Source organism: Musca autumnalis, unplaced genomic scaffold (assembly GCF_047663935.1).
Source record: "Musca autumnalis isolate F117 unplaced genomic scaffold, ASM4766393v1 scaffold_5, whole genome shotgun sequence".
NCBI classification, from domain to species: domain Eukaryota; kingdom Metazoa; phylum Arthropoda; class Insecta; order Diptera; family Muscidae; genus Musca; species Musca autumnalis.
In genome coordinates this window covers 46,614,455-46,630,274 of record NW_027412088.1, presented here as the reverse complement: position 1 = coordinate 46,630,274, position 15,820 = coordinate 46,614,455, and the positions used below count along the sequence as shown (strand labels likewise).

Sequence of the window (15,820 nt, the reverse complement as noted above, 5' to 3'; positions counted from 1 at the left end):
ATCCGTTCGAGAGTTATCGTGCGCTCCAGCCAGACAGACAGGCAGACAGACAGACGGACATGGCTAAATCAACTCCAAATTGTCTGAAACACATTTCGAACATACTTGGGGTCTAAAACCATTATTTCGATGGGGCACATTTTGCCCGTATGAAAGTGTATATACCCTCGTTAGCATAAATGCTGAGGGTATAAAAATAGGCGCTTCCCATTTCCCAGCGGCACACCTCAGGAAGAATAAATTCGGCATAGCTACTGCCTACGCATATCGCTGAACTGTATGCTATCGAACTGTATACTTCGAATAAAACCTTTCCATAGACTTATTGTAGACCAGCCCTGACAGTACCCGTAATAGGGGTTAGGTGTAAATAATTGAAGAATCTGGGTCTAGATAAGGACATCACGAAGGAGGTTTAACAAATATCACCCCCACCGATTACCAGGATTATCAATCCAAACTTGGTAAAGAATTCTATTAAGAAGTCGAGTCATTTGGCGATTACCGTAGAGGAAAAATAATTCAAGACTTTTTTAAAAATCTATAGGTAGGTATATCTTCTGAAAGTTATATAGGAAGACCTTCTAAGAGGTCCTAAAGAAGAAACGTTTATTGGAAGATCTTTTGGCTATTCTAAAGACCCCTTGAAAAGTCTCTAAATGCCTTTTGGAATGTCCTATAGAACCCTTTTGAATTGTCTATAAAGGACCTTTCGAAAGGTCTATAAAAGTCCTTCTGAAAGGTATATAAAAAGTCCTTTTGAATGCCTAATAGAATTTTTTTTGGAAGATTTTAAAATCTACAGAAGACTTTTGGAAAGGCCCATGTTGAAATGACCTAAAGGAGGCCTATAAAAACTTCTATAGAAAAAATAGATATCTTGTAGAAAACCCTCTGTTTTTATACCCTCAGCATTTATATACACTTTCATACGGGCAAAATGTGCCTCATCGAAATAATGGTTTTCGACCCCAAGTATGTTTGGACGAAATGTGTTTCAGACAATTTGGAGTCGAATGAGCAATGTCCGTCCGTCTGTCTGGAGCGCACGATAACTCTCGAACGGATCAACCGATTCGATTCAAAATTTGGCTTTCGCAATATTTCGTCCAAACTTAGTTTAAGTTCGAAGATGGGTTATATCGGTCCACTCCTTCCGGTACCTCCCCACAAAAGTTTGAAAATGTTCAGAAAATTTGTGCGCCCTGGAGTAACCGATTTGGTCCATACTTTGCACATTGTGAAATTTATACTAGACTTAGATGAGGTTCCAATATGGACTCAATCGGTTCACTCCTTCGGGTACCTCCCACACAAAATTTCGGAGTTCAGTTTAGGACCTGTTCTTGAATCGCTTCGTTTTTTGTTGTAGCAACTTGTATTCACTTCCCCCCATACGACGGTACAACCTTCATCAGGGGCAGGTCCATACTTCCTGTGGAAATAGCCTGAAAAGTACAAAAACCCCTGTGACGCCGTGTGTAATTGTTGAAGCTCAAATAACTCTCGAAAGGATCTGCCGATTCGGTTCGTAATTTGGCCTTCGTATTATTTTGTGATAAGCCATATCGGCCCACTCCTTCACGTACCTCCCCCACAAAAGTTCAAAAATGTTCGGAAAATTTGTTCATACGGTAAATCTTGAAGGGAGTGGCCGAATTGGTCCATACTTTACACATCCTAATATATTTACTAGATATAGATCAGGTTCAAATATGGACTACATTAGTCCACTCCATCCGGTACCTCCCACACAAAATTTTGGATAAGTTCACTTTAAGACCTGCTATCGAATCACTTTGATTTTTGTTGAAGCAACTTTCATTCGCTGAATCAATTACGATGACAAACGTTTTTTCAGGGGCAAGTCCATACTTCTTGACCAAACATCCTGAAGGGTGTAAAAACCGCCTATGACACCATATGTAGTGGCTGGAGATCCACTTCCATAAAAACCCCTAAATACATACGTTTTTTGGGAAAAAAAATGTTTCAATATATACAGGCTGAGGGTATATCTCTGTCGGCAAAGCCGACTGATACTTTTTTACTTGTTCAATTTCAATATTAAAATCTACAGAAGAATTTTGGAAAGGCCCTATATAATACTTGTTGAAATGGCCTAAAGGAGGCCTATAAAAACTTCTAGATCTCTTCTAGAAAACCATCTGAACCTTTTTATTAAATCAGACAAAGTAGAACCTGCTTGAAATCACGCAGAACTCACTTAAACTTTCCTGGTTACCTGCATACAACAATATTAAAGGTAAACAATCCAAATAAGGTAAACAATCCAAAATATCCCTGTGAACCCACATTTATGTCACTTCACTGGAAAGTTCAACCAGATTTTCGTCGACTAAACCTGATAAACCTAACTGTAGAGTATAAAAAAACACCCTAAACGCAAATTTTCTCCCATTTATGGAGGGCGGAAGAAATTGAATACTCTACCAGCTGGCGGATTTTTTTTTTTTAATTGTAAGTTTTTTCTATGGACTGGAGCCAATTTAGGGTAAGGGAACAACATTTTTTTAATTTAATTTTTTTTCTTACTTTAACAAGGGAATTTTCGGAACTTCAGAGACCCATATCTCGGGAGGAATGAACTTCCCCCCAACAATTATATTTTTGTAATCAGGACGTAAAGATCTACCTGTGGTAGACATTTCAGATTTTTTCGCCAGATTTCAGATTTTTTCGGTAGAGTATTCAATTTATGCCTGGAGGGGCTCCTAAAAAAATTCAAATCTACAACTTACCATATGTTTGCTAATAGCATGCGGTGGTACTGGTATATCCGTCGAGGGCATCTCTTCATCTTCTTGTTTTATTTCAGTTTTAATGCCATCCACAGATACCGGGACATTTGTTGCATTTGCTGATGTCAGCGGAGATGAAGGATTTATTGATGTTGTTGTGGTCGTTGGGGCAGTTGTTGTTATACTTGAGGCAGATGATGCCGACGCTGTTGTAGCTGATGTTTCTGCTGCTGATGATGATGTTGGATTTGTTTTGGAATCACAATTTGCAAAATTTGTACTTAAATCTGTTGAATTTGCCGCCGTCGCCGCAGATGATGATGACGATGATGTACTGGAAACAGCATTGGTATCACTGCCTGATGCTATGCTAGTTGACAAATTGGAGGCATTCGTTGACTCTTTGGATGTATCATTGCCCCCACCACCACCACCACCTTTGGAATCGGGATTTTTGTCATTGCTTGTTGCAGAAGATGCTGCTGCCGCTGCCGTTGATAATGCAAAGGAAGAACTATTTGCTGTATTGTTGACATTACCACCTGCTGCAGCTGGATCCGCTGAACCCGCTAATGTATTATTTATTACAGTTGAAGCTGGAGGAGGTACAATATTCTCTTTTGTGTCCATTGGTTCCGTTTCTGTTTTAATGGTGGGCAGACCAGACGACGACGTCGTTGTTGATGATAATGTTGTAGACGCCGTTGTTGCCGCTGCGGCAGTTGTTGTTGTGGAGATTAAAGATGTTGCTACAGCAGAGGAAGAGGAGCAGGACGTGGATGCGGAGGAGCTTGTTGAAGTTATTGTCGATGATGACGCCGACGTTGTTACATTTGTTTTGTTATTTTTGTTTTCTTGTTTGCAAGGTGTGGAATCAACGTCCATTTTGTCGTTATCATCTATTAAAAACGGGAATACTTGAGAGATAAAAAATAAAGCCAGACAGCAGGGAAACAGAAGAAAAAAAAACGAGAGCGAGAGAGATGTGGTATAGATAGAAAGAGAAAGAAAAAGAGAACAAGACCGATAGTATGAAGAGACGGCAGGCATGCATGCAATTCGAAAATGTAGGTCAGGAAAATGTCATACGCGCGCAGCACACAATACGCAGCAGTCGAGTAGGAAGGAGGAGGAGGTAGGTTGAGGTTGACGAGGAGGAGTAGGGTTATAAACAAAAAATATATAAACATAAGAACGCGTCGTTAAATTAAGGTGTTGACGGGAAACAGAACGGGCAGATGATAAGTTGTTGTACAGAGCAATTGCATACATATTTTTCACAAACAAAACAAAATAGAAGCAGCCATACATAAGATCCAGGTTTTTTTTATTTTGGAGGAGGTTAAGCGGGAAATGATGTTGGTAAATTTATAAAAAAATAATAAAAAAAAGAACAAAACAAAAAATACTAAATTACTAACGTGAACATTAAAAGTATTATATAATAATAATAATTTTACTAAATACATATTCATCAACAAGATTGAGCGTGTGTGGTGGGTGTGTGCACGTGCCAGAAATTGTATCTTCCTTAAAAAAATTGGTAAACTAACTACAAAGTATGCAGTAATGGCATACATACATATTTTTATTGTGTATTAATACAAACACACACAAGAAGAGTGGTCGGTCGTCGGTCCAGAAGGTATATTGCCTTCTATAACAAAAAAGTCAGTTTGAATGCATAGAGTGAACATTTTCAATAGGGAATATCTTTCATGAATTGTTGCAGGGTATTATTCCAAATGAACTTTTCTCTGTGAAAATTTATCCAGAACAAATATTGGAACAAGTGTCGTTTAGGGGCACCTCTCGGATCCGTCCGAAATTTTTACTATAGGTAGCCCTTGGGACCCCGATTCAAACGATATATAATTTTCCGGGGGGAAGTCCATACTTCCCGAGATATGGGTCTGGACATTTCGGAGATTTCGTACTTGTAACACCTTTAGGTTGTTTATGGGCACCTCTAGGATCGGGCTGAAATTTTTTACACTAGATAGCCATTGGCATCCTGAACACAACGATATATAGTTTTCCGGGGAGAAGTCCATACTTCCTGAGATATGGGTCTTGACATTTCGGAGATTTCGTACTTGTAACACCTTTAGGTTGTTTATGGGCACCTCTCGGATCGGACTGAAATTTTTTACACTAGATAGCCATTGGCATCCTGAACACAACGATATATAGTTTTTCGTGGGGAAGTCCGTACTTCCCGAGATATGGGTCTTGACTTTTTTACTTTTATCACCATTATTTTTAAAACCTATGCAATATGGGACTCGTTTTAAAGCTGACGAAGAGTGCTTTCCAATGCCCCCCATAATTAATAATGGTAATTAGATTTTCTAATAATAATTTTTTAAGTTATTATTGGGCTACACGATCAAAACACTCTTTTAAATTGAAAGTGTTCTTAAGTAGCTGGCCTTCGGCCGGGGATTTAAGGCTTTCTCCTATGGACAGGGATAAAAGTGGGCTACGCGATCAAAACTCTCTTTTAAATTGAAAGTGTTCCTAAATAGCCGGCCTTCGGCCGGGGATTTAAAATTTTCTCCTATGGACAGGGACAAAAGTGGGCTACGCAAACAAAACTTTCTTGTAAATTTAAAGTTTCCTAAAGGTAAGGTCACATTAGGCAAATATTTGCTCCAGCGACCAGCAGTGTGCGCTTACTGAGAGCAAGTGAGCATAAATTTCAATGCATTATTTACGCTCACTTGATCTTAGTAAGCGCACACTGCTGGTCGCTGGAGCAAATATTTGCCTAATGTGACCTTACCTTAAGTAGCCGGCTTTGAATAGGAATTTAATACATTCTCCTATAAACAGGTGTAAAAATAGGTCGCGTACATAAAAGTACTCTCCATAAGCTTTAAAACGATGCCCATATTGCCCACGTTAGAATTGTAAAATGTCAAGACCCATATCTCGGGAAGTATGGACTTCCCCCCGGAAAATTATATATCGTTGTATTGAGGATGCTAAGGACTATCTACTGTAAAAATGTCAGCCCGATCCGAGAGGTGCCCCTAAACAACCTAAAGGTGTGAAAGTACGAAATTTCCGAAATGTCAAGACCCATATCTCGGGAAGTATGGACTTCCCCCGGAAAATTATATATCGTTGTAATCAGGATGCCAATGGCTATCTAGTGTAAAAAATTTCAGTCCGATCCGAAAGGTGCCCATAAACAACCTAAAGGTGTGACAGTACGAAATTTCCGAAATGTCCAGACCCATATCACGGGAAGTATGGACTTCCCCTCGGAAAATTATATATCGTTGGAATCAGGGTCCCAAGTACTACCTATGGTAAAAATTTCGGACCGATCCGAGAGGTGCCCCTAAACGACATTTAATAAGCCCAAATATTCCCAAAAGAGTGCCCAATCTGAATGAAATTTCAGTAATAATATTTATGTACGTGGGATGAACATTTTTCCCAATATGAACTAATCTATAAAATTTCATTCATAAAGAAAATCCCTACCAATATGAACTTTTCTAAATTGAAATTGACCACGAGGTAATTTTCGATAAGAAAAATCATTAAAAATGATTTTTTCTAAAAAAAAAAGTTAATCAAAGATGAACGATCTTTACTAATAGAAAATTCATCAAGAATAAGTGTTTCTCTAAGAAAAATATAAATTATACCAAAAAAAAAATTGGTCCAGGTTAAACTTTTCTAAAGTAAAGTTCGTCCAGGTTGCATTTTCTAAAAAAACATTCATACAGAATGAACTTTTCTATTAGAAAATTTATCCAGAAAAGAAAACTTTTCTATATCAATTTCCACCATATCTGAAGGACAGAAAGAACAAGTAAAAAAGTGTCAGTCGGCTTTGCCGACAGATATATACCCTCAGCCAATGTGAAGTGAAACTTTCACCTACGGACAGATCGAATGTATTTAAGGTCTCTTCAGAATTTTGTGGCCCTTTTTCGACACTTGAACTTGCCGACAAAAATGTGGATTAGGAATAAACTGAAAAATTTTTGTGGTGAGGTACCCTTTGGGAGGACCGATATAGACCATTTTAGAAGTTAAACTAAATTTGGACAAAATATTAGGAGATCCAAAATTTGGACCTAGTGAAATTTTTTAAATATTGAGGAGAAGTACCGGAAGTTGTGGACTGGTTTTGCCCCATGAAACTAAGTTTGGATATAATATGACGAAGACCAAATGTTGGACCAAACCGGTTATCGTGCTCTCCGACCGCCACATGTGGTGAGATAGGGGTTTTTTACACCTTTCGGGCTTTTTTCCCAAGAAATATGGACTTGCCCCTGAAAAAACTTTTACCGTCGTAATGGAGGTAGCGAATGCAAGTTGCTTCAACAAAAATCAAAGTGATTCGAGAGCAGGTCTTTAAGTGAACTTATCCGAAAATTTGTGTGAGAGGTACTAGAAGGAGCAGACAAATATAGTCCATATTCGAACCTGATCTATATCTAGTAGATATATTAGGATGTGCAAAGTATGGATTACATCGGTCACTCCCTTCAAGAGTTATCATGCGCACAATTTTTCCGAACATTTTTGAACTTTTGAGGGAAAGGTACCTGAAGGAGTGGACTGATATGGTTTATCTTCCAACTTAAACTATGTTTGGACAAAATATTACGAAGGCCAAATTTTGGACCGAATCGGCAGATCCGTTCTGGAGTTATCTTGCATTACAACCACCTCACACGGTGTCGTAGGGGCTTTGTGCAACTTTCAGGCTATTTTCTCAGGAAGTATGGACTTGCCCCTGATGAAACTTGTACCGTCGTATGGGGGGCAGTGAATACAAGTTGCTAAAACAAAAATTAAAGCGTTTCGAGAGCAGGTCCTAATCTGAACATATCCGAAATTTTGTGTGGGAGGTACCTGAAGGAGTGGACCGATTGAGTCCATATTGAAACCTTATCTAAGTCTTGTATACATTTCACGATGGGCAAAGTATGGACCAAATCGGTTACTCCCTTCAAGAGTTATCATGCGCACAATTTTTCCGAACATTTTTGAACTTTTGTGGGGGAGGTGCCTGAAGGAGTGGACCGATATGGCTTATCTTCGTATTTAAAGTACGTTTGGACAAAATATTACGAATGCCAAATTTTGGACCGAATCGGCAGATCCTTCGAGAGTTATCTTGCGCTCCACCCACTACACACGGTGTCATAGGGGTTTTCTGCATCTTTTAGGCTATTTTCTCAGGAAGTATGGTCTTGCCCCTGATGAAACTTGTACCGTCGTATGGGGGGCAGTGAATGCAAGTTGTTGCAACGAAAATCACAGCGATTCGAGAGCAGGTCCTAATCTGAACTTATCCGAAATTTTGTGTGGGAGGTACCCGAAAGAGCAGACCGATTGAGTCCATATTGGAACCTCATCTAAATCTGGTAGAAATTTCACGATGTGCAAAGTATGGATCAGATCGGTTACTTCTTTCAAGAGTTATCATGCCCACAAATTTTCCGAACACCACCACACCAGCCAGCCAGACAGACAGACAGACGGACGGACATGGCTAGATCGACTCCAAATTGTCTGAAACACAAACATACTTAGGGTCTAAAACCATTATTTCGATTAGGCACATTTTCGTCGTATCAAAGTGTTTATACCCTCCTTAGCCTAAAGGCTGAGGGTATAAAAAATGATCGAGGATGAATTTTTCTAAAAGAGAAATTCTTCGAGGATAAACTTTTCTAAAAGAGAATTTCGTCGAGGATAAACTTTTCTAAAAAAAAAAAAAAATTATCGAGGATGAACTTTTTAAAGAAGAATTCATCGAGTATGAACATTTTTAAGAAAAGTTCGTCGACATTTTTAAGAAAAATTCATCGATGATGAAAATTGTTGTGAATGAAATTTTCCAAAATAAAATTTATAGATGGTAACCTTTATACAAAATCATTAAGGATGAACTTTTCTAAATGAATAATGCATGGAGGATGAACTTTTTAAAAGGATACACTTTTCTGAAGGAAATGATCAACGTTCCTGAAAGAAAAATTCATCTCGAATGAACTTTTCTGAAGGTTAAATTCATCGCGGATGAACTTTGCAAAAAGTAAAAAATCATCCAGGATGAACTTTTCGAAAATAAAATTCATCGAGGAACACTTTCTGAGGAAAAAAATCATAACGGATGAACTTTTCTGAAAGAAAAATTCATCGAAAACTTTCGAAAAGAAACATTCATTGAGGATAAATTTTTCCATAAAGCATAGTTCACCTAGGATACATTTTTCGACAAAAAAAAAAATCAATAAGGATGAACTTTTCTAAAAGCAAAATACATGAAGGATGAACTATTATCCAGAATGAACTATTCTGAAGGAAAAATTCATCGAGGATAAACTTTTCTACAACAAAATGTATCGAGGAACATTTTCTAAAAAATTTTCAAAATTTTCTGAGAGAAAAAAATCATCAAGGATGAACTTTACTGAATGTAAAATTCTTGAAGACGAACTTCTCTGAAAGAAAAATTTATCGAGGATAAACTAACAGCAAAAAATCATCGCGGATGAACTTTTGTGAATGTAAAATTAATGCAGGATGAACTTTTCAAAAAGAACAATCCAACGAGGATGAACTGTTTAAAACAAAATTCACCGAGGAACATTTTCTAAAGGAAAAACAAGTAAGAACAGACAATAGTCGGACGGGGCCGACCATGTGATACCCTATACCACTATCCCTGTGCACTAGCTTTCCGGGCTAGCTGTTATAAGATGTGCATTAGAAATTTTACCAATTTTCACACAAAAGTTTTGATCAATTTAACCCGCTAAATATTATCCGATCATACCGTTGACTTGCACGCTACTTCTTCATCTCAAACCAAAACTACGTTTAAAATTTCGCGCCGATCGGACTATTATTGCGACCTACAGAGCGGCTACAAAATCGAGCAAAAATTTTGTTTTTGGTCCATTTCATCCCTTTAACATTTCACGATCATCGCCAAAAACTAATCAGTTCTATTCTGGTCCAAACCCGACCTCCATACTAAATTTCGTGACAATCGGTCCATAATTGCGGCCTCTAGCTTGATTACAATTTTTAATGGACGGACAGACGGACGGACGGACGGACACACATCGCTAAATCGCTTTATCTCGTCGAGATATGAAGTTTGGTATACCACATGAGGGGTCTACGACGAATATTTCGCGGCGTTACATGAATTTTTGGGAAAACAAACTTATTATACCCTTTTCCACATTGTGGTATAGGGTATAAATATCAAGGATAAACTTTTTTGAAAGGAAAATCCCTTAATGAAATTTTCTGAATGGAAAAATAATCGAGAATGAACTTTTCCAGAAGAAATATTCATCGAGGATGAACTTTTCTAGAAGAGACATTCATCGAGCATACTTATTAGTACAGGTGGTTTTATAATCTTCTGCCTTTCTTTTCATGCTAGCCTAGAAGACAATCTTTCTGAATTGGGACTTCTGTAGAAGCAAACTCATGCATCTTTCAACATAAAACTGGTCATCGTGGCAAGAAACATTATGAGCAGCATGCGCACACACTCACACACACATTTTAATGGTTAGTCAATAATTTTTATATGAAAAAAAATTAACAAATTTAAAAGAATGCAAATATAGTCTTCTTTAACCACTTACCATCTTCTCGTTCATCATCACTTAAAGGTTGCCGTGTTGAAAAGAATAAATCGGGTACAAATTGACGGAGAATATGTTTGATTTTGGTTTTCTCTTGTTTTTGTATGCCCGTTTGACGCTTTACATGATGTATTAGGAGATTAGCTGCATCATCCAATATGGTTTTATCTTTGTAGGGTAAGACTAAATGTGGACCGGTTATGGGTTCGCCATTTTCATCTTCCTGATCATGACGCTGGAAAAAGGGAACGGAACAGAGATTAGAAAGATTCCAAGAGAAACATTTCATTCATTGTCTGCTTACCTCATCGTAAAGAGTTTCAATTTCATTGAAAAGACTTTTCGAACGTAGAGCTTTCATGTCATTGGGTTTGAAGTTAATGGATTGATGATCCAAAGATTTCAAATAATACTTTTCATTTTGTTCACGCCATTGTATATTGAAACTCTGAAATAAAAAGAAAAACAAACGGGGTGAGTATTGAAAAGAAAAAGGATTATGGAGAATTTGCAATAGCGCATACCTTTTGGGCTTTCCTCCATTCTTCCTCCTTAACCTTTAGTCTTTTCAAGACAATGGGCACGGCAACAGAGGGATTCTTTTTAAGACCTTGTATTATTTCACCTGCCTTTTCACCATATATTCGATATATGGCTCTCTGATGTATGGTCTGCGACGTACCACCCAAATAATCATCCAAATGATAGCGGGCCAAATCTTCTGGGGACATGCGTGACATTTTCTTTTGTACACCTTCCAAGACACGTATTGTTGCACTGTTTGTTTCGATCACCACATCCAGTTCGAAACGTTCATCCTCAGTTCTGTGAATATTCCTTTCATTTAGAATTTTTTGTTTTAATGATTTTTTAAAAGAAATTATAAGAAATGTTATTTTCTAAGACTAAATGTTACATGTCTATGGCGGAGGAAGTTGGTTTCTATATAAAATTCATCCTCTTTCTGGGGCGGAGTTAAGTCACGATAAGCGGACAAAAAGAAGGAGTTATAATTGTAAATTTTTCTTAAGAACATTTTTTAAGGCCAAAAAATTTCGTTAATTTTATAGGTTTTGTTTAGGCTTATATCTTAATTATCTAGGATGTTTCTTCTGGGGATGTCATGACCACAATGAAATAAATCTTTTTTCGGTAAATTTTGGAAATCCAAACTGTTTTTGCCTAAGGCTGTTTGTGAAGGGTTTAAAAATTCTTTAGAAGAAAAAAAGACCACAAAATCATGAACTTATCGGGTATGTTCTGAGACATACTTCTCCTCAAGCATTTTGTTCACCGCATTTACTCATATTTTTTGCGAATTTCTTGGGGCTAATATTCATTGGGGTATTTAAAAAGAAGAGTATACCCTAGTATGTCCATAAAATACACGAAAAATAAGCGTTAATGGGGTGAACAAAATGACTGAGGCGTGAAGTGAGAGGTGAGTGTTTATAGCCTAACAACGGCTACTTTACGGGAAAACAAAAAGTCAAAAAATCTAACCAAAAGTCTTACAACAACAACAAAAGAGCAAATAAAACAAAAAACAAAACAAACCTGTAAATTGTCTCCTCAAATTGTGTTTTACGCGACGTAACAAATGTTGAATCTTCACTGGCCCAGGTGGGGAATGATACCCATTTATCGTTAAGCACTTCTCGACATAGTGGCGTTCGTCCCGAACACTTTTTGGGTATTGTCGACTGAGGCAGGGCGCAATAGGAAGCACCCAGACGTTTACAGGAGGCCAAATCAATCTCCTGGTGATGATCGGTATTTTGCAAATTATTTTGACGTTCACCACCTAATCCGCTGCCGCCATGCGTTGCTGAACCAGAGTTACTATTTACACCACCACCGCTATGACGTTGCGCCGCTTGCAGAGGAATACCTTCGGAATGGCTACCGGTGAGACCACAATTTGATCCGGTCACCTGTGATACAGGCGGACCCAAAAAGTCCGTAAACCATCGAAACAGTTCGGGAAATTTACTAAGGAACGGTGTAACCAGTGTTAAAAGTTCAGTCTTAGAAACAATTTCTTGGGTGTACAAGGTGAGGCAGCGCAAAAAGTTATCATAGACCTCGGGATTGCGTAACGATTTGCGCACCTTATCAAAGAAGGCAGCATCTTGGATGCTACATTTGCGCGATGCTTCCGAAAAGGAAATATCCCTGCATATGGGTTTGTGTCGTTTTGTTGGTGGCACACCCAAACCTCCACCTACACCGCCACTCATGTCGTCGGCATGCCTTCGAGAACCAGGGGTATGGGACATTTGATTGTGATAGGAGGCATTACCACCAGGTGAGGGAGCGTAATTTAAACTGGAAACATTTGGGGAACCGCCTTGCAGATGTGGTGGCATTCCACTGCCTGGAGGCATGGCGGATGGCAAACCACCATAACTTGGCGATTTCTTCGAAACATTACTGCTCATGTTGCTCATATTATGAACACCACCACCACTACCCATATTAGCTTGTCCCGCTTGATTATGGCCATGATGATGGGAGAGATATTTTTGTGATCCCGTTACCACAGATGCATGATGATTGCTACGATGTGAATCTTTGGAATCATAAGATCCGCCACGTATATTACAGGAAGCTGTATTGCCGCCAGATAAATGATGTGCTCCACCACCACCTTGATGGTGTACATTAACGTGGACATTTCCGCGATAATCTTTATCATAGAGTATGTCACCACCGCCGCCAGCACTGGAACCAACACTACCTGGTGGTCCAACACCACCACCCGGTTCATTTCCTCGTGCCACACCACCACTGCTAATTACATGATTTTGTTGGGAGTTATTATAAGCAGATTTGAGGCTAACACTCGTATTGACAGCAGCCAAAGCTGCGGCATGAGCTGTTGTAGTTATTTGTGACAATGTGGCACCACTATTCAAATGCAATGGTGAACCAGTGGCTGGGGCTGCACCGCCACCACCAGCCGGTGACATTGTTATATGGGCTCCGCCACTTAATGCTGTCGTTGTGGCCCTCTTATGATCATTGTGTGACTTTGTCATATACTGTTGAGCCTGGTGATTGGTGGCATCTGGTAAAAATTGGCCAAATTCACGTAACAAATCTTCATCTTGTCCGAAAAGTTTTGCCACTTGGGTATAGACTTCTTGTTCGGTCAAAGTTTTGCCTTGGTTGACACCCGTTGAGCCTTCTTTGATGACTTTCTGCTCCTTCTGATAGGTGTGTAAAATTTCGAGGAATTTTTTGTACTTTTCGGGTTGATTTTGGAAACGATTCTGCAAAAGAGAAAGAAATGGAAATGTTTAGCAAAAGATGGTCTTTTTCGAGTATTGTACTATAATTGGCCAAAGTCAAAAGGATCAAATTCTTTCAGAGTCATTCATTTATCAAAGACTGAACGTGGGAATTTATTTAAATTTTTTTGCATATTTTTGGCCAAATATAGACAAGTCTTCAGTAAAAATATCCACAAAATACTCACCTTTATTTTATTAACATAGGTTATGGCATGGTTGAATTCGACTGGTTGCTGAGGTGCTGCTCCCGGTGTGGGCGCTGTTTCACCCATCATCATCGACTGGTGGGCCTGTGATATATGATGCAGATTATGATGTCCTTGTGCTCCAGTCTGTGGACTTAAATCGTTTAGGGAATTTGGCGTGGGAGGGCCACCAACAACCATGCCACCAGCCGTTGGCGGTAAGTTAGCAGCGGACATTGTTACTCCTCGATCACGGTCTCGTGAATAATTCTGTGGCATATTCGATGGTGGCGCCCCGGCATTAACTGATGCCACTGTCACCTGGGCTGGAGCTGGCGAGGCACTAGCATGTGGCGGAACATGAGTTGGTGTATGACCACCAGCTGCCGCAGCTGGATTTGGAGATTGTTGAGCCACTGATGGTGGCTGTAAGGCATGGATCGTTGTCTGTGGCAATGATGTGCCACCATGTGTCATTAGATTGACAGCACCAGCAGCTGTGGCTGTTGGCATTTGATGTACTGATGGCCCTCCTCCTGCTGCATTACTGCCAATTTTATGACCAATTGTCATGGTGGTACCCGAAACAGCATGTACGGTGGTGCCACTTCCTGGCGCTGAGCCAGGTGGTGATGGCATCGATACCACTGGAACTGAACAACCCAATTCATCTGAATGTATTTCGATTTTATAGCCTGGCGGCAAAAACATATTGAATCCATATATTAGCTCTGTATGACCTTTGAACAGTGTTGAGACCCGCTGTATAACACCGGGTGTATCGATGCAATGCGATTTGAATTCTTTCATGATATCGAGGAAATTATTATAGATTTGTGGTTGGTCGGCATACTGAAATTTGACCTGGTCCAAATAGCTGAGAGCATCTTCTACTTTGAGACGTGGTGGTGCTCCCGGTTGTCCAGGTTGAGGGGCCGATGATGGTCCTGTTGATATTTGTGCACCACCGCCACCACTACTACTCTGTGCTGAAGTTTGTTGCACCATGGTCTGGGACGATGATGAGATGTTACTGCTTTGAGTGCCACTTATGGTACGTTGTCGCACTGAATTTGTTGTTTGTGGCACTGTGGGATTGGCAACAATGGGAACAGCTCCTGCGGCACCACCAGTTACATGAATTTGTACCGCACCATCTGGTCCAGTTTTGAGTGTACCACCAGTTGGTATGGAAGATACATTGTAGGCTATAACAAAAAAGAAAAAAGGGTTATTATTAATGTATGATTTGGAGAGGTAAAAGTAAATGCACTGGACCTATTTATTGGCTCAGGCAAAAAATTTAAGCCTTTATTGGCTGACTCTAAAAAAAAAATCAGGATCTCAAAATAGAAGGAACTTTTAAAAAGGTCATTGTGTATGTATTTTCCTCTTTGAATACATCATCTGCTCTACTCTGGTATCGATGTATCTCATCCAAGATGAAGCCTCGCAAAGTACGAAGAAATCTACATGAAAAACCGGCTTCAATGCAGTCCGATACTACAACAATGAATCCCTCACATAAGATGATGTTTGAAAACCCTTTGTCTTCAGGTAAAAAGGAGTACCAATTCGCTTAGAAACAAAGTATTCGATTTTATAAGGGCGCTTATTAATCACCCAAGAAGACGTATCTGGATACTACCAAGTCTCAGGAATGTTATCTTAAAAAAACCTATGATCAGGCACACATAATACCATATGAAGGGTCAGGTTCAAAATGGTGCAGACACAATGCAAACATCACCTAACCAAGAAAGAAGCCAGGGAGATTTATTCTTTATGGCGGCTTCATTAACATATCAAAAAGTCGTGCCGTTCTTACAGAATTGACTGAGGTGGCAATTAAGTATTGGCCTTGACTATCAAGCCAAGGAAAACTTTAAAATCAGTGTCAGTAGAATCAACCTACAAATGGTGGCCATGGA

The 15,820-nt window shown here is 39.3% G+C and overlaps 1 protein-coding gene across 15 annotated transcripts in view; it reads right to left on the bottom strand.

Annotated features, from left to right (window-relative positions):
- Positions 1 to 15,820, bottom strand: part of Sin3A (SIN3 transcription regulator family member A) — an 84,684-nt gene that overhangs the window by 19,052 nt on the left and 49,812 nt on the right. For 4 of the 15 annotated variants that reach the window (XM_073989183.1, XM_073989195.1, XM_073989184.1 and 1 more), the window contains exons 3-8: positions 13,890 to 15,097; positions 11,966 to 13,683; positions 10,933 to 11,245; positions 10,713 to 10,856; positions 10,409 to 10,643; positions 2,763 to 3,679 (exon numbers count right to left, since the gene is read on the bottom strand). In XM_073989183.1, coding sequence (XP_073845284.1) covers positions 2,763 to 3,679; positions 10,409 to 10,643; positions 10,713 to 10,856; positions 10,933 to 11,245; positions 11,966 to 13,683; positions 13,890 to 15,097 — 4,535 coding nt within the window. The remainder of the gene's footprint in view (positions 1 to 2,762; positions 3,680 to 10,408; positions 10,644 to 10,712; positions 10,857 to 10,932; positions 11,246 to 11,965; positions 13,684 to 13,889; positions 15,098 to 15,820) is intronic. The other 11 variants (XM_073989189.1, XM_073989197.1, XM_073989190.1 and 8 more) reach the window with 3 other exon arrangements.